This window comes from Gouania willdenowi, chromosome 4 (genome assembly GCF_900634775.1).
Source record: "Gouania willdenowi chromosome 4, fGouWil2.1, whole genome shotgun sequence".
Taxonomy (NCBI): domain Eukaryota; kingdom Metazoa; phylum Chordata; class Actinopteri; order Blenniiformes; family Gobiesocidae; genus Gouania; species Gouania willdenowi.
Window position 1 is genome coordinate 26707575 of NC_041047.1, and position 15262 is coordinate 26722836.

The 15262-nt window shown below is 36.3% G+C and overlaps 1 protein-coding gene across 8 annotated transcripts in view; it reads left to right on the plus strand.

Moving 5' to 3' along the window:
* mef2b (myocyte enhancer factor 2b) overlaps positions 1-14659 on the plus strand; it is a 30672-nt gene extending 16013 nt beyond the window's left edge. For 4 of the 8 annotated variants that reach the window (XM_028443948.1, XM_028443952.1, XM_028443947.1 and 1 more), the window contains 8 exons: positions 1861-1941; positions 3606-3809; positions 5569-5697; positions 6985-7171; positions 9469-9608; positions 11051-11192; positions 12808-12919; positions 13695-14659. In XM_028443948.1, coding sequence (XP_028299749.1) covers positions 1888-1941; positions 3606-3809; positions 5569-5697; positions 6985-7171; positions 9469-9608; positions 11051-11192; positions 12808-12919; positions 13695-13974 — 1248 coding nt within the window. In that variant the 5' untranslated portion in view covers positions 1861-1887 and the 3' untranslated portion in view covers positions 13975-14659. Of the gene's footprint in view, positions 1-1572; positions 1697-1860; positions 1942-3605; positions 3810-5568; positions 5698-6984; positions 7172-9468; positions 9609-11050; positions 11193-12807; positions 12920-13694 lie in introns of those variants that run through there. The other 4 variants (XM_028443949.1, XM_028443955.1, XM_028443954.1 and 1 more) reach the window with 4 other exon arrangements.
* The last annotated feature ends 603 nt before the right edge of the window (positions 14660-15262 follow it).

A 15262-nucleotide genomic window follows, 5' to 3' on the forward strand; every position in this document is an offset into this window, starting at 1 on the left:
TATTGCAGCTGAATTATTATGGTAAGGGATGTGAAATTTACAGGGTACATATATAACAGTACACAGATCACCCATACCAAAATGTGCGCCACTAGGTGGTGCTATATTGGGTGCAAACGCATTTTGGCTTGTAACTTTCACATTTTAAATCACATCTTCCAAAACTTCGTATCCACCTGTTCACAGCAAACGGCACGTTGGCCTGTGTCCTGATGCTCACCTCAAGCCCGTCATCCTTTGTGACGTACTTCCACGGGCTCCGCGAAACCTGGGGGCCGAGTCGCACGGGAAGGCTTGGCCCCCTTTCATAACTGCTTGCAGTTCTAGTTTATAATGTATTTATACATCCATGGATGTGCAAACTAGAGCACAATAATGACTAAATTACTCATTTTCTCTTCTAAAATCTGCAGCCCACCTAAGATAAATTGATTCGTATTTGGCCCCTGAACTAAAATGAGTTTGACACCCATTGTTCTAAGATGAAAAAAGAAGAACAGCTTGTGTGTGAGTGTAAATAAAGGACATTCTCACACCGTAGAAATACACACATTGTATGGGGCATGCTAAAATGAGCAGCACCATTTAGCAACAAACCACATTTTTGAATTTTTTTAATGTTATTTCTGACTAGATTTACAGCAATATTTGTGAAATTTGTGATATTTTTTTCTCGTAAAAATATAATGTCAATGTTAAATCTTAATGTTAAATATTAAATGTAAATATAAATGTTAAATTTAAATGTTAAATCTTAATCTAAATGTTCAATGTTAAATCTAAATGTCACAGGTGAAACTAAATATTTAGCTAATATGCACATTTACCATTTAGATTTGGCATTTAACATTTAGATTTATATTTAACACTGAAATGTAACATTGACATTATATTTTTACGAGAAAAAAAAATCACAAATTTTACAAATATTGCTGTAAATCTGGTCAAAAGTAACTTTAAAAAAATCACATATGTTTTGTAAATGTGGTTTGTTGCAAAAAGTTGCTGTTTATTTTAGCGTGTGCAACTTTACAATCGGCGCCCAATAACACCGTGTGCCTTCTCCTGCCTGTTCATATCCAATATTTCCCGCTCCTTGCCTGGCAGTGCATGGGAGATGAGTGGGTGGCTTTTAGCGTCAGTCATCTTTCAAACACACAACTGTTATTGTTGAGCCGTTGCTTTGCTGAAGCTCTAAAAAGCGGCTGTGGATTGTATAATGGACTACTAGGTGCACCAAGCACTGTGCCTGCAGGTCCCTAAGGGGAAACACACACTCTGGTGTGTGTGTGTGTGTGTGTGTGTGTGTGTGTGTGTGTGTGTGTGTGTGTGTGTGCGTGTGCGTGTGCGTGTGCGTGTGCGTGTGCGTGTGCGTGTGCGTGTGCGTGTGCGTGTGCGTGTGCGTGTGTGTGTGTGTGTGTGTGGACGTCCAGCCCTGCGAGAGTAGGTTCTAACTTTAGATGTCACTGCCTCACGTTGGTAAAAAATAAACCCAACCTCTACCAAAAGGGAGGGACCAGATTCCCTAAAACCAATCAGATTTCATTTTCCCCCCAGATGTGAATGAATGTCAGCTGGATTCCTCAACATCTGTATTGTTGTCGCTGGAATCAGCACAGAAGCTCATTGTAGTTCCACTAAGGGCGATGGCGTGAGTGTTGTCGTGCGTTAAAGGTCATTCTGCTTATACCATTCAGTAAGTCGGGGAGTAAATACACTGTTTGCTCGTGTTTCTGTTAGATTGATGGCGTTTGTTTTTAGTCTTTTGTGGCAGATATTTATTGTGTTTGTGTTTTATCACTGAAGGTTTTTGTGGTTTCTTTGAAATAATCTAATGTGTGATGTTGTTGTTTCCCACAGGTGTTTTTCGTATAGAGGGCGAGAAAAATGGGAAGAAAGAAGATACAAATCTCTCGTATTCCTGACCAAAGGAATCGACAGGTACAGTGTTCTTTTAGACTGCAAATGTTGGTTTAGTTTTAGTCAAAATGTAGTTATCAGAACTAGTTCCGTGATAGACTAGTTTTGTCAACTAAATGTATTAATTAATATAGTTTATGCATTTTTTTTCTAAAGATTCAGCTCTCATGGATCAACCTGATATTGGATGGTATTAACATTTGTAAATACACACATGATCACATTAGTTCAATTACGTCAGATTTGGCAAAAATGCTTCATTTTTTTATTTGATGAAAATATGTAAAAAAAATCATATAGTTTTTAATTAGTCAGTCTGGTTATTGTCACTTAAAAAGATCAGTCAATGAAAAATGTAATAATAATAATTAAAAAATAATAATAATTACATCTTAGAGTTCAGGGTGGGACTGTTGTGACATCCAGGGTGGGACGGATGGGAACATTCAAGTATTAAAGTTTTAGATATTTGCAGCTTGTAGACCAGTTAGGACACGTGTGTCAAACTCAAGGCCCGAGGGCCAAATCCGGCCCTTTAGAGCATCTAAATCGTCCCGCAGGAAAAGTAAAAATGACAGAAAAAAGACATTGCAAAATTGTGATTGTAAAAAATGATAAAATAATTCAGTTGTAGATATCTCAACCCCTCCAAATACACATGGATACAAATTAACACATTTCCCATGCTTATGTCACATGATGGTAGACATTTTTTAATGTCAAATTGATGAAAAAAACTACATTTTTTCGAAATCCTGCAATTTTTCTTAAAATACTTTACTAAATGAAATAACAATTGTTCCAAGGAAATGTAATTGAATGTAAGTTTAAGGTCACTTAATGCTGTATATTGTCAGTCTATGATATACTTTATATGTAATTTATACATGGAAATGCAAACTAGGGCACATTAATGTTGAAATTACTATTTTTCCAGCTAAAATCTGTGGCCCACCTGGGATCAAACTGGTCAGTATGTGGCCCCTGAAATAAAATGCATATATGTATCCCCTCAATAGGTCATAATTAATCTCTTCCTACTAGCTGTTATATAATGTTTATATATGAACAGTGCAGCATCTAAAACACACAGTACAGTAGTTTAGGCCATTTGTTTGATGAGTTCTTGACATTATTTTATTTGAGCTTTTACTGTCTTTTACCCGAGGGCCAAATTCGGCCCTTTGGAGCATCCAATTCAGCCCACAGGATAAAGTAAAAAAAAAATAGAACTCATGAATCATTGTGTAAATGAAACTCAACAATATTTGCAGGGGCTCACAGTTTTCCTGGTGCTTTTAAAGCATTATTGCATTAATTTTTAATGTAAAAATTCATACAAAATCCTTCAATTATCCTTAATTTAATAGAAATTGGTCACAAAATCTAGGAAATTTAAAGTAAAGACCCTGTTGAGACTGATATCTATCACTTATTGCTTGGATGTTATCATTTTTGTACATATTTTATATTTCATGTGCAAACTATGACACAATAATGTTTAAATTACTCGTTTTCAAGCATTAAAGTCTGTGGCCCACTTGAGATCAAGCTGAACTAAAATGAGTTTGACACCCCTGGTGGTTAGTCGCCTCGATGTAAACATTTATTGTTGGGTTGTATAGAGATCATTTCTCCTTGATGTGCCCTAGCGTTGCTAACCATCTGTGTCTTTTCGACATCAGGTGACCTTCACTAAGCGTAAGTTTGGTCTGATGAAGAAGGCTTATGAGCTGAGCGTTCTTTGTGACTGTGAGATCGCCCTCATCATCTTCAACAGCACAAACCGTCTGTTCCAGTACGCCAGCACAGACATGGACAAAGTGCTGCTGAAATACACCGAGTACAGTGAGCCGCACGAGAGCCGCACCAACACAGACATACTGGAGGTACCAGTGACCAGTTAACCAGGACTCTCACACGCCATTACACAACCCTGTTGTTTACAAAACAGAACTACTTATTACCGTAGTCGTTTTAATGTTTGTTTAATGAAGAATGTGCCCACCTACTTTTGAACAAAACACTGCTCCTCAGGGATGGGTTAAATGCAGAGGACAAATTCCATTAATGTAATAACATCACATGGCCAATTAAAGGCGAAAGCCCCGATTTAATCTTATATATAATGTAGAGCTGGGTGATATATCGAGATTCAAGATATATCAAGTTTTCTGTTTTGGTAGTGTATATATATATATATATATATATATATATATATATATATTATAACTTATTTAGTTTTAAAACACTTGTTTCAGTAGTGGCTGTTTTCACTACTTCTTGGAACAGCATGAAAAGCACAGTTAGATGGATTTCTGAGTGCGTCCTAACCCAGCGCTTTCCCCTTAACAAGCCACATTACAGATCTCACTCACACGTGCTGTCCTTTAAAGTAGTAAAAGCCAAAAGTGGCACATTTTGTGCAGCTGTTTGTTAATAACTGAACCTGTGTGGCATTATTTGAATCAAAATTATTGAAATTTACATTGTATATCACCATTTTCGGAAAAATATTAGAGATATGAATATATATTGCTCAGCCCTAATGTAATGCATTTCAACTGCGTCGTTGGCTTGAAGCTGTTCATATATAAATACATAGAGTGAGTTAGTAATTAAATGCCATCTTTAAAAAACTAAATTAAAGCAGTCATTTTAAACCTATTTGCTTTAAATCTTGCAATTTTCCTTTATTTCAATGTTGTTTTAACGCTCACACAGTTTGAGTTTCAGACATAAAGGGTTTGGGCATGCAGAGCTCTAAATCACACCAGAGAGGGTGTATTGTTTTATATACTTATATTAAGTTATTTTCCTATTTCTATTCATCTTATGTAATTAAGGAATTAAAAACTAGTGTTTTTCTCATTGATTGTTTTCATGTTATCTTATGTTACGTTCATTTAATGTCATCATATACAGCAGACATGAGCAACTGGCGGATCGGGGGCCACATGTGGCCCCCAGAATAATTCTGTGCGGCCCCTAGAATAAATGCACAAAATGACCCAGAAAACACACATAATGACGCAAAAAAAACATGAAAGAACTGCAAAAATACACAGAATGGTGGACTAATACACAATATTACTAACAAAAATACAGAAAACCACATCGGAAATGACAGAAAATACACAAAAATGGTATGTAAAATACAATAATTTATAAAATAACAACAGAAATACACAAATTGGCTCTAAATACATACAAAGTAAAAACAAACAACACAAGACGAGAACTAAACAGACAAAATTACCAAAAATACCCAAAATGACAGCAAAGTATACAAAATGACAACAAAAATGCATGAATTGTCATAAAAATATACACTAAAAAACTTCAAAAACATACAAAACAACAACAAAGATACACAAATTGATATATATAAAACGCTGTGTTTTTTCATGTGTTAATGCTCAGCTTGTTCATTATTCAACCATAAATGCTGACGTGAAAGTTGATAATGTGACCCTCGGATCTGACACAATCCCTTTTTTTGTGGCCCTGCTGTGATAACAGTTGCCATGCATGTCTGATATACAGCCTGCTGATTCATTGCAATGAATTTATTTATGTGTGACCAACGATGGGCGTATCACAGATTATTAACAGTCTTTAATGATGCGTGTGCACTGTTTACATCAGACTCTGAGGAGGAAAGGCCTTGGCCTGGACGGATCAGAGCTAGACACAGAGGACTGTATGCAGACGGCTGCAGAACACTGTCTGCTCAGCGAGGGAGTGGATCTGTCTGTGGCTCGTCCTTGTTTCTACGTCAGTGCACACACACACACACGCACGCATGCATGCATGCACGCATGCACATAGTCACCAGAGATAGAAGTACTGTTACTTGATTGAAATTGTACTCAAGTACAAGTAAGTCATACATAAAATACTTAAATATATTAAATAGTACTCAAAGTAAAAGTTACTAGTTACTTTCACCCCCCACGTTTATTATTGGTAATAAATCTTGCCACGTTTCCCTTGCATACAGTAAACATCTCATGTATAAGGAAAGAGAAGAGATGAAATCTTGCACAATTTATTTTCCACAAAGGCATCATGTATAAAATAAAAGGTTTGTCAAAATGTACAATTGAATTGAATTCAAAATAATAAAATTATCACACTTTCAGTATCGCTACATTTATTAACTATAAAACTGACAAAATAACCTCTAGTCAGTGCTGTTTTGGGTCCGTGCATTACGTTTAATCTGATTGGTCGGCTATGATGTGATGCATTTGCTTAAAGAAATATACTCAAAAAAGTACAAGTACCCATAAAAGCAATTCCAAAACTCAATCAGTGCCATTGACGAGATAACTCATCATTTCAAATCCAAACACTCAGTGCCATTGACGAGATAACTCGTCATTTGCGTTTTTTCATGGGGATTACTAGAAAACACCCTGGCGGAGGCCCCTCATCAATATCTAAGGTGTGGGGTGTTGTAGTGACCAACTGTGCCCTGAAGATGGCAGCAGTACACCTTTAGATGAGAGATTAGCCACTGATGCTACCCAGCAAAGCAGGAAGAAGCAGGAACGAGGGAGATTATGGCGCTACAGAGTGATATTGTGACATATCCAGCAGCTCACAGCTCCACATACTAACACAGAACATGTGTGGACCTGAGTGAATTATTGATAATGTTGCGATGGTGAGATAAAACCATCAACTAAACGGGTCATCCCTGCGTGTCGGGAGGAGGAGGAGTACAAAATACCCCCAGCCTGCGAGCCAGATAGCAAAATAATAGGTGACAGTAGAAAGTAGAGGCTTTAATCGTTCAGAATCTGGTGTCAGATTTCAGATAGTCATAGTAGAAAATATTCTGTGCGTCTTTAAAATCAGTCAAAATGCTCAAAAACGGCTGGCACTGAGGGGGGTAGAAAATCTGAAAATGGCTGGCACTGAATGAGTTAATGTGAGTACTTGTAATTCATTACCTCTGACAGTCACTAATACTTACACTTATAAATAAGGAGATATTTATGGATTTATAGCATTTGGGTCTTCTTTGTGACAAACTGTAATGTCTTTATCTTCCAGGCTCCGTCTTTGCTCTCATCAGAAGCACAGATCATGGTGTCTGCAGGCTGTGACAACACATTCTCCAACTATTCATGTTCAGCCACAGCCTCCCAGCATTCCCAGTCTGGCTTTAAAACTTTAGGATCCAGAGCAGCCAGCACCAGTCCTGCACTCATGACTCCACACTCAGGTGAGCGGACATCAGGTGAGTACTTGTTCTTGTAAGCTTTATAATTGTGAGTGCATCTTGATTCCAGTTTGTTTGTGTAAGTTTAAGTAATGATCCAAATGACCATTTTTAACCAAATCTGGGGCTTTCCAACAGCAGCTGTAGCCTGCTACTCTCTTATGAATGTAGATATGTTGGAGCAACTTCAACAACTTTAACTTTTACTCGAGTCATTTTTTTATTCAAGTATCTATACTTTTACTTGAGTACTGAACACTAGTACTTTTGCTACCTCTGCAAAAGGACAACAAAATGACACAAAATGACTGTAAAAAAATACTAAAATAATAACATTGCTGTTGTGTTAAAATCAAATCAAATTAATTTACAACACTACCATTAGCGACAACTACAAAACACAAAATGACAAAAAAAAAAAACCACACAAATCAACCCATCTTCTCCCAATGAAATGAGCTTGAAACAGTCACAATAGTCAAAAATGTTGTTCGCTCCTCTTACCATTAGTGGATTTGTTTTTTTATCCTTTTTTGAAAAAGCAAGTTTATGGTCAACGATTTCCTTTTTCTGCTTTTTAATGATGGGGTCGGTTTCTTTTTCTCTACCTCTGGTGCTCAGGCCACATTCATTTAAATAGAATACATTGTAAATCCTATAAAACAATAATATAAAACCCCACTGATTGGACTGTACCCTCTCCCAGGTGGGAATTGGGGAGTTTTTTTTATTTGATCCCAGAATGCACCACTAGAGGTCTCTGTTTAAAAAAGAATTGGGAATATATATAGTAGTTCCATCTAACCAACTATTTAATGTTCTCTCCTTTTTAAGAGGAATTGAGTTGATTTGTGCAGTTCTTTTAATTTGCTGTGTTAATACTTATTTCATGCATTACTTTAATCATTACGTGTATGTGATTTATTTGATGTCGTTTGTTTACAGTTTTATTTTACATTTTGTTTAGATTATGTGAAAATAAGCTGGTTGTTTAGCACATGCCCTTTAGTTACCACCCTCTTTAAAACAGTGCAAATGGTATGACCCACATGTTCTTCTGCTGTGGCAGGTAGTCTGAACTGTGGATGTGAGATAGACAGCAGCAGGAAAGTATGTCTTTCCTCAAGAAAGGAAAACCAAATAGCCAAAAACGCAAGGAAAGAAACGAGAGGGAAAGAAGGTTAAATGATGGAAATAAACTGCTTACTCAGTTTTTTAGAGGTGAGCTTTAAAGCTGTCACATCGTTTTTAGGCAATATGTTATTTCGATTGAAATTAGGTACGTGCACTCTTGCGCATTAATCGGAAATAAGAATTAATTTTAAAAGCGATTTTAAACAAAGACAAAATTTTGCTGCCACCAAATCTTCAGTAGGTGTCCTCATGATTCTAATCATTCTATATTTACTTTTTATTAACCAGATTTAAAAAAAAAAAAAAAAAAAAAAAAAAAACGTGAGCCACTAAATTGTAGCAAAAGTATGTCACAAACACAATATTCAATAAACCACTGAAATATAGTAGAACAGATTTATAAAATACAAGCAATGGATAAGGAGTCATTATAATATTGTGAGGAAAAACAAAAGATTATATAATAATGCTAGAATACTGGTATAGTTTTCGGCCAAAAAATAAAAAGTGTACATAACTTAAAGTAAGGACCCAACTAGATGTTTGTACCCAGTAGAGCTGGGCAATATATTGTGATTCAAGATATATCGAGTTTTCTATTTTGGCGGTATAGAAAATTACAATATCGTCTATATGGAGATACATCTATATCTTTTAACTTGTTCTTATTCATACAATCACACAGTACAAATCACATCATACAAGTATTTAATATTATTCATAGAGTATAGTCAAACAGTGTCCTTCTTTACAATTTTTCCATATTTGGGAGCTTATTTTGTTTTAAAATACTCATTTTAGGAGTTGCTACTTTCGCTACTTCTCAAAAGCATTACAAGCACAGTTGGATAGATTTCTGATTGACTAATACAAACAAGCCACAGGAGAAAAAGCCCAAAGTGGCACATTTTGTGTAACCATGTGTTAATAAATGTGCCTGTGTGGCATTTAGCATCAGCAAATTTAACCATCAATTGTCTTTCCGGTAAGACTTCATTTGAATTACAGTTATTGAGATTAATATCGTTTATATCGCCATTTTGAGAAAAAATATGGAGATAGGAGTTTTGGTCCATGTCGCCCAGTCCTAGAACACAGGGACCATAATGTGGTACTCCGCCCCGGCCAGAATATAGTCTGTGGCTGAAAGAGCAGAGGTAACATCCTGTTGTCTTCCTCAGGTGTCGGCTACTCTGTGTTCTCCCACAGCAGCCTGAACCGAGCCGCGGATAAGAAGAACCCTCCTTCCCTGAACGAGAACCTGCGATCAGACGCTGCACATCAGGGCATGACTGCTGCACGCGCTACCCACAGTTCTGCTGTATGTGCACTATTAGTCTCCAGCCAGGGTCAATTACATATTTAAAATGTAATATTGTCTTCAATTATCCATGTTCAATTACAACTCATTTACGATTAACCAGCATCTTTTTCAATTACAGTTAAAATTGCTGTTATTATTTTCCTCCTGAAATCAATTACAATCATGTTCTCAATTTCTAAATTTAAATTAAAACTAATCACAACTACTGAGTCTGAAATAAATAAATAAATAAATATTATTGTGTTAGCTGTCTGTTAGCATGAATAAACATAAACATAAATAAACATATTTTAATAATGGTTTACTACATAGGCCTATTTGTAAACAATAGAACTATAACATGGTTCCTTAGTTTTATATTTAATTACTTTGTAAATTACAGTTTTTATGAAATGCTCATGACAATTACAATTACAAAGTCAATTACCCGAACTCAATTACGATAACGACAGTAACGATTACAATAAAAACTATTATAATTACATAATTGTAGTTAATTACCAATTACGCAATTATAATTTACTCCAACCCTGCCTACCACTGTGTATTAATTCGTGTACCTTTCGTTATTTAGTTATTTTGTTTTTAAACCAAATCAAAATAACAAATAAACGGTGTGGTTATTAAGTTTTACTGACTTAAAACTAACTAAGAATTACAGAAAAATCAAAAATCAGATAAGCAGCGATTTTCAGTTTTAAATTGACATCTTGTTCTGCTTGTGTGATATGTGGATATTTACGGGGACACTAGGACGAGAGCTTCAGGTTTTAGTCTTATCACACAGAGGGGACCCACAGATGGATTTTTACTCTCGGACAAAAAAAAAAAGGAGCAACGCATAAGTCACATTACTGATGAACTAGTGATTTGAAATGTTATTAATACATAAATGAATTTAAGAAAGAAAAAAACATGGATGTTATGTAAAACATGCACATGATATGTGATTAAAAGAACCAGAGGTGGTGTAATGAGTCTACTGGTGCTCCTCGTTCCTTGTGATCAACTTCCATGTGTGTTGACGGCTGCCGTTAGTGGCTGGCGGTATTAAAATGCGCAAACAAATGTATTTTTTTACTCTCTTCAAAAAAGCTGCGGAATAGTTTTTGCAAAAGTTTTCAAATCGTAGAAGTTCTAACATCCAAATATCACACAAACGGAACAAGGTTTCATTTTAAAGCAGAAAACCCTTGCTTCTCTGGTTTTTGATTTTTCTCTATCTCTGTTTTGGTTTAAGTCAGTAAAACAAAAATAACCACACTGTTTATTTGTTATCTTGTTTTGATTTTAAAATGGAATAACCAAAGAATGAAGGGTACACGGATTATTATTCATCCTTCTTCTTTCTGTTGTTTCTCCAGCCAGTCGTATCTCTCCTTCTTTCATATTATGCAACTTTTATGTATTTTTTCCGTTTGTGATTCTGTGATCATCAGAGGGGCTTTTTGTACCAGGGCCTTCATGGCAGCAGCAGCAGCAGCAGCAGCAGCAGCAGCAGCTCCATGCTGGCCATGGGGAAAGCAGGACTCCTGAGTCACAGTTTGGGAGGTTATGGCCTCTCTCGCCTCGGAGCCTCTGGTAAGTGAACTCAACTTAACCGCTCAATCTGTGTTGAATCCGTGCTGAACACACTAAATCTATGATGTTGTAGGGGAACAAAGGGTAATTAATATTCAAATATATTAATTATTAATTTTAATATGCCAGCGGTGCCATCGAGAATTGAGTTTTTAAGAGTTCTAGATCACTTTATTTAAATTAATTGTTACAGTTCCCTGTTTTCTTGACGTCAGAATAGAGGTTTAATAAAAGTTTAAATGTCAATAAAAAACACAGCGTTTGCAGTATGTACATGTTTATTTTACAGGCTATTAACATGATGATAAATTAGGCAGTTTCACAATTATTCACAGTTATTTTGACTCACTGGTATCACACATAATGTACATTTTAAACAAGGATGTATTGTATATACGCACAGTTCTGCCTTTAAAGCATCGAATGGTGTTTTAAGTTGTATTGTTTATTTTTATTTCTTCCATTGCCAGCTTCATGTTGGAAAGATGTCTCTGGTGTAGGGTGTCAGGTTACATCCCCGTTATCTCTGTGGAATGCGTCTGTTCTTTGGGGAGGATGATGGGAGTGTCAGCGAGGGGTCCGCAGGAAGAAGGGCTGGGATTTGAAGAACTTTTCCTGTTTTTGAGTCATAAAAGTGTGATATAATTCCAAATGTGCGACAGTGTTTTTACCACCTTTGGACATCAACAAGGGTCTCCTACAATGTATAAACACAAACACATATGTATATATGTAGCTTTAGAAACCTTTAATCGTCGTGAGCTATAGAAAGTATACAGATTCTATAGAAACCTTAGATTGAAAAGAAAAAAATACCCATGTAGTGTTTATTACCTATTTGTTTAAACCCTTTGACATTTTAATTGAGAGTGGAAAGCAGTTAAAAATCCACGAAGCTCCTCAATCACTTTTCATATTGTAATATATTTTCTATTTGTGGCTGAATTACTCTCTTAAACACTTACCTCCCGCACACAACAGAAAACTATTTTTTAGTTTCAGATACATCCTGACCAGACAATAACATATCACATGGGGTACAGGTATGGGAGTACTGGGGAGCAGCCACAGCAGAGCAGCACTCTGTTTTTTTAGATGAGAAATATGAAACAATGGGTAGGAAATAGGAAGAAGAGGTAAAAAAAAAAAATTTTTTAAAAAAAAGGCAAAAACCAAACTAGGCCTTTGTAGAGAGGGGCGGAGCTGATCAAAAATAAAGAAATACTTAATGTTGGACTTGTCTTTTATTTTGAAAAAAAACTTTTCTTTTGACAGGCATGCTGTAATATGCATGTTGCACAGGAAAATATATAGATTTATGTTTTAAAAAGAAAAAAAAAGTTTATACATGTGTGTTTTTAACAGCTATTTTTGAAAAGCTAAATTTGGTTGATTGAATTCTTAAAAAAAAAAAAAAAAAAAAAGGGAGGGTCACAATTTAATGACCGTGGCAAAAATGTGGGTCCCAGGGTGAGACCAGTCGAGAACCCCTGGGGTAAATAAACATCATGTGTTCACATAAAACTAAATAATAAAGGAAGCGGTGTTGGAATAAATGAGTTATTTGTGGGTGTAAATGATCCTTAATTATATATATATTTTTTTTTCTTCACAGACTGTGGCCAGAATGGTTTTTATCACTCTGTTAGTTTACAGCGAGCACCAGTGAACCCATGGCAACCTGCTGTGCCTCCACAGGAGCCTCCTGAGCCTCACACTGGTCCACGGTGAGTAGACTGTAGTCTGTGGACTCAACACACAACAAGCAGAGACACAGCCACGTACCTCAGATCACGGTCAAATAATTCATCATTAAATAATATTATGATGTCATTATTATAGTAATTGTAATTGGGGAAAGCCTGTTACTGTTGTAATTATAATTGGATTGTAATTAAGTCCATATAATTGACTTTGTAATTGTAATTGCCATGGAAATTCTATAAAAACTGTCAATTACAATGTAATTAAACGCAAACCTGTGGCACCATGTTACAGTTCTATGGCTTACACACGTAGTTATTGAACATTTATTCAATTATGTTTCTGATCAACTTTTCCCACTAGCCGTCACTTCTCTTCAGGATCATTTTACCATTTCAAAATATATAAATCTAAGGGTATACTGGCAGAAAAAAGGTATCCACACCAAAAACATGAATACCAATATTTCCATTGATTAGGAACAAGGTAACTATGAGATGAAAAACAAATTGAATGATAGATCAGCTGTAAAATGCACAAAAAAATAATCTAAGCCATGGGGTCAAAACTGACCCATTATCATAAAAGAGGCTAACAGAAAGCTAACACCAGAGGGAGATTAAAAGCTCAGTAATTGAGAATGTAATTGTAATTCACTTTCAGGGAAAAAGAATAATTGTCGCCATAATCATAGTTGAGTTGTAATTGAACATAGCTATTTGAAGATGTAATTGTAATTGAAAAATGTAATTGACCCCAATGTGCCTTGACTTTCATGGCTCCTCCTGATGTTTGCAGGATGTTCAGTAGAGGATGTTCCTTCTCCTCCCAGCCCTGCTCCTCCCCCTCCACACATCTGCCATCCCTCACCATCAAATCCGAGCGCACCTCTCCTGAGAACAGGACCTCACCCCCGTCCCCTCCTCTACGGACCCACCCTGAGGCCCGGCCAGAAAACGGAACAAATGAGTTTCCCAAAGATGGTTACACATATGATGGAGAGGAGGGAAGGCGGATCTCCACCAGCTGCGGCCAACCACCATCTCCCATACAGCTGCTGTATGCCAACCGAACCTGATGGACACTGTGTGTGTGTGTGTGTGTGTGTGTGTGTGTGTGTGTGTGTGTGTGCCCCCCCTCACACAGAGCTGGTCTCTCCTGAGCTTACATCTTTTTGGTCTCCGATCAGTGGCTTTATGCATGCAGCTTTTATCACTTGACTACATGGTTGGGGTCAATTATATTTTTTATATGCGTAATATAAATTAGTTTATAGTTTTCCCAAAAACCGTTTTCTGCTACTTCTATTCGAACAAATGACTGTTAGTTTCATGTCACAGATGTTAGTTCTACCTCAGGTGTGTAGTGTCAATTTTCCGTGAAATGGTCCCAAACTTTTGAGACTTTAGGTTGGTTCTTCTTCTGTTGAGCGTTTCTTCTTCACAATGTAAATGGTGAAGCGACACTGCACCCAGCAGTTCACGTATGGTACTGCAGTAAAAATGATGCAGAATCATGAATTTACAACATTGAATGACGCAAATTCTTGCAGTCAACATTATGAATTATGTTATTAGATATTTTAGCATTATTGTATATGTTACACACTTTGTGGTTGGCATCCGTCCGTGCGTCCGTCCATTCAAAAGTTCGAAAATGAGAAGCGCACAATTAATTTTTCCAGAGTTATTGCCCTTGTTGCGTTTTCTTTTACTTTGTTTGAGGTATCTTCAAAGGGGACAACTTTTCTTAGAAACCATTTAAGATACAATAACCAAATTTGGTGTGTGGCTTCAGGGTATTAATACCTTGATGGAGTTCGAAAATGAGAAGTGCGCATTTATTTTTTCCGGAGTTATTGCCCTTGTTTAAATATGTTTCAGATGATCTTTTCCTGCTACCAGTCACTTCTCTTCATGATCATTTTACCGTTTAAGAATAAAATAAAATCAATGGGTATACAAGCAGAAAAAAGGCTCAGACATCCACAGCAAAAAATATGAATACTAATATTTCCATGGATAAGGATGCCTGACAAGGTAACAAAGAGATGAGAAACAAACTAGATGATAATGTATTTGTGTATTTTACAGCTGATTTAAAACATGGGTCAAAACTGACCCATTATCATAAGAGATGCTAACAGAAAGCTAACACAACAGGAAGGTCACGATTTGTGCTTATTTATTAAAGCCTCAGTAATTGTAATTGAAATGCAGTAATTGAGAATGTAAATGTAACTGACTTTCAGGGGAAAAACGTTATTTTATTTGTCATTGGAAAAAATGCCAGTCAACTTAATCCTAATTGGGTTGTAATTGTAATTTAAAAATGTAATTGACCCCAACCCTGCTTGACATGCTAAG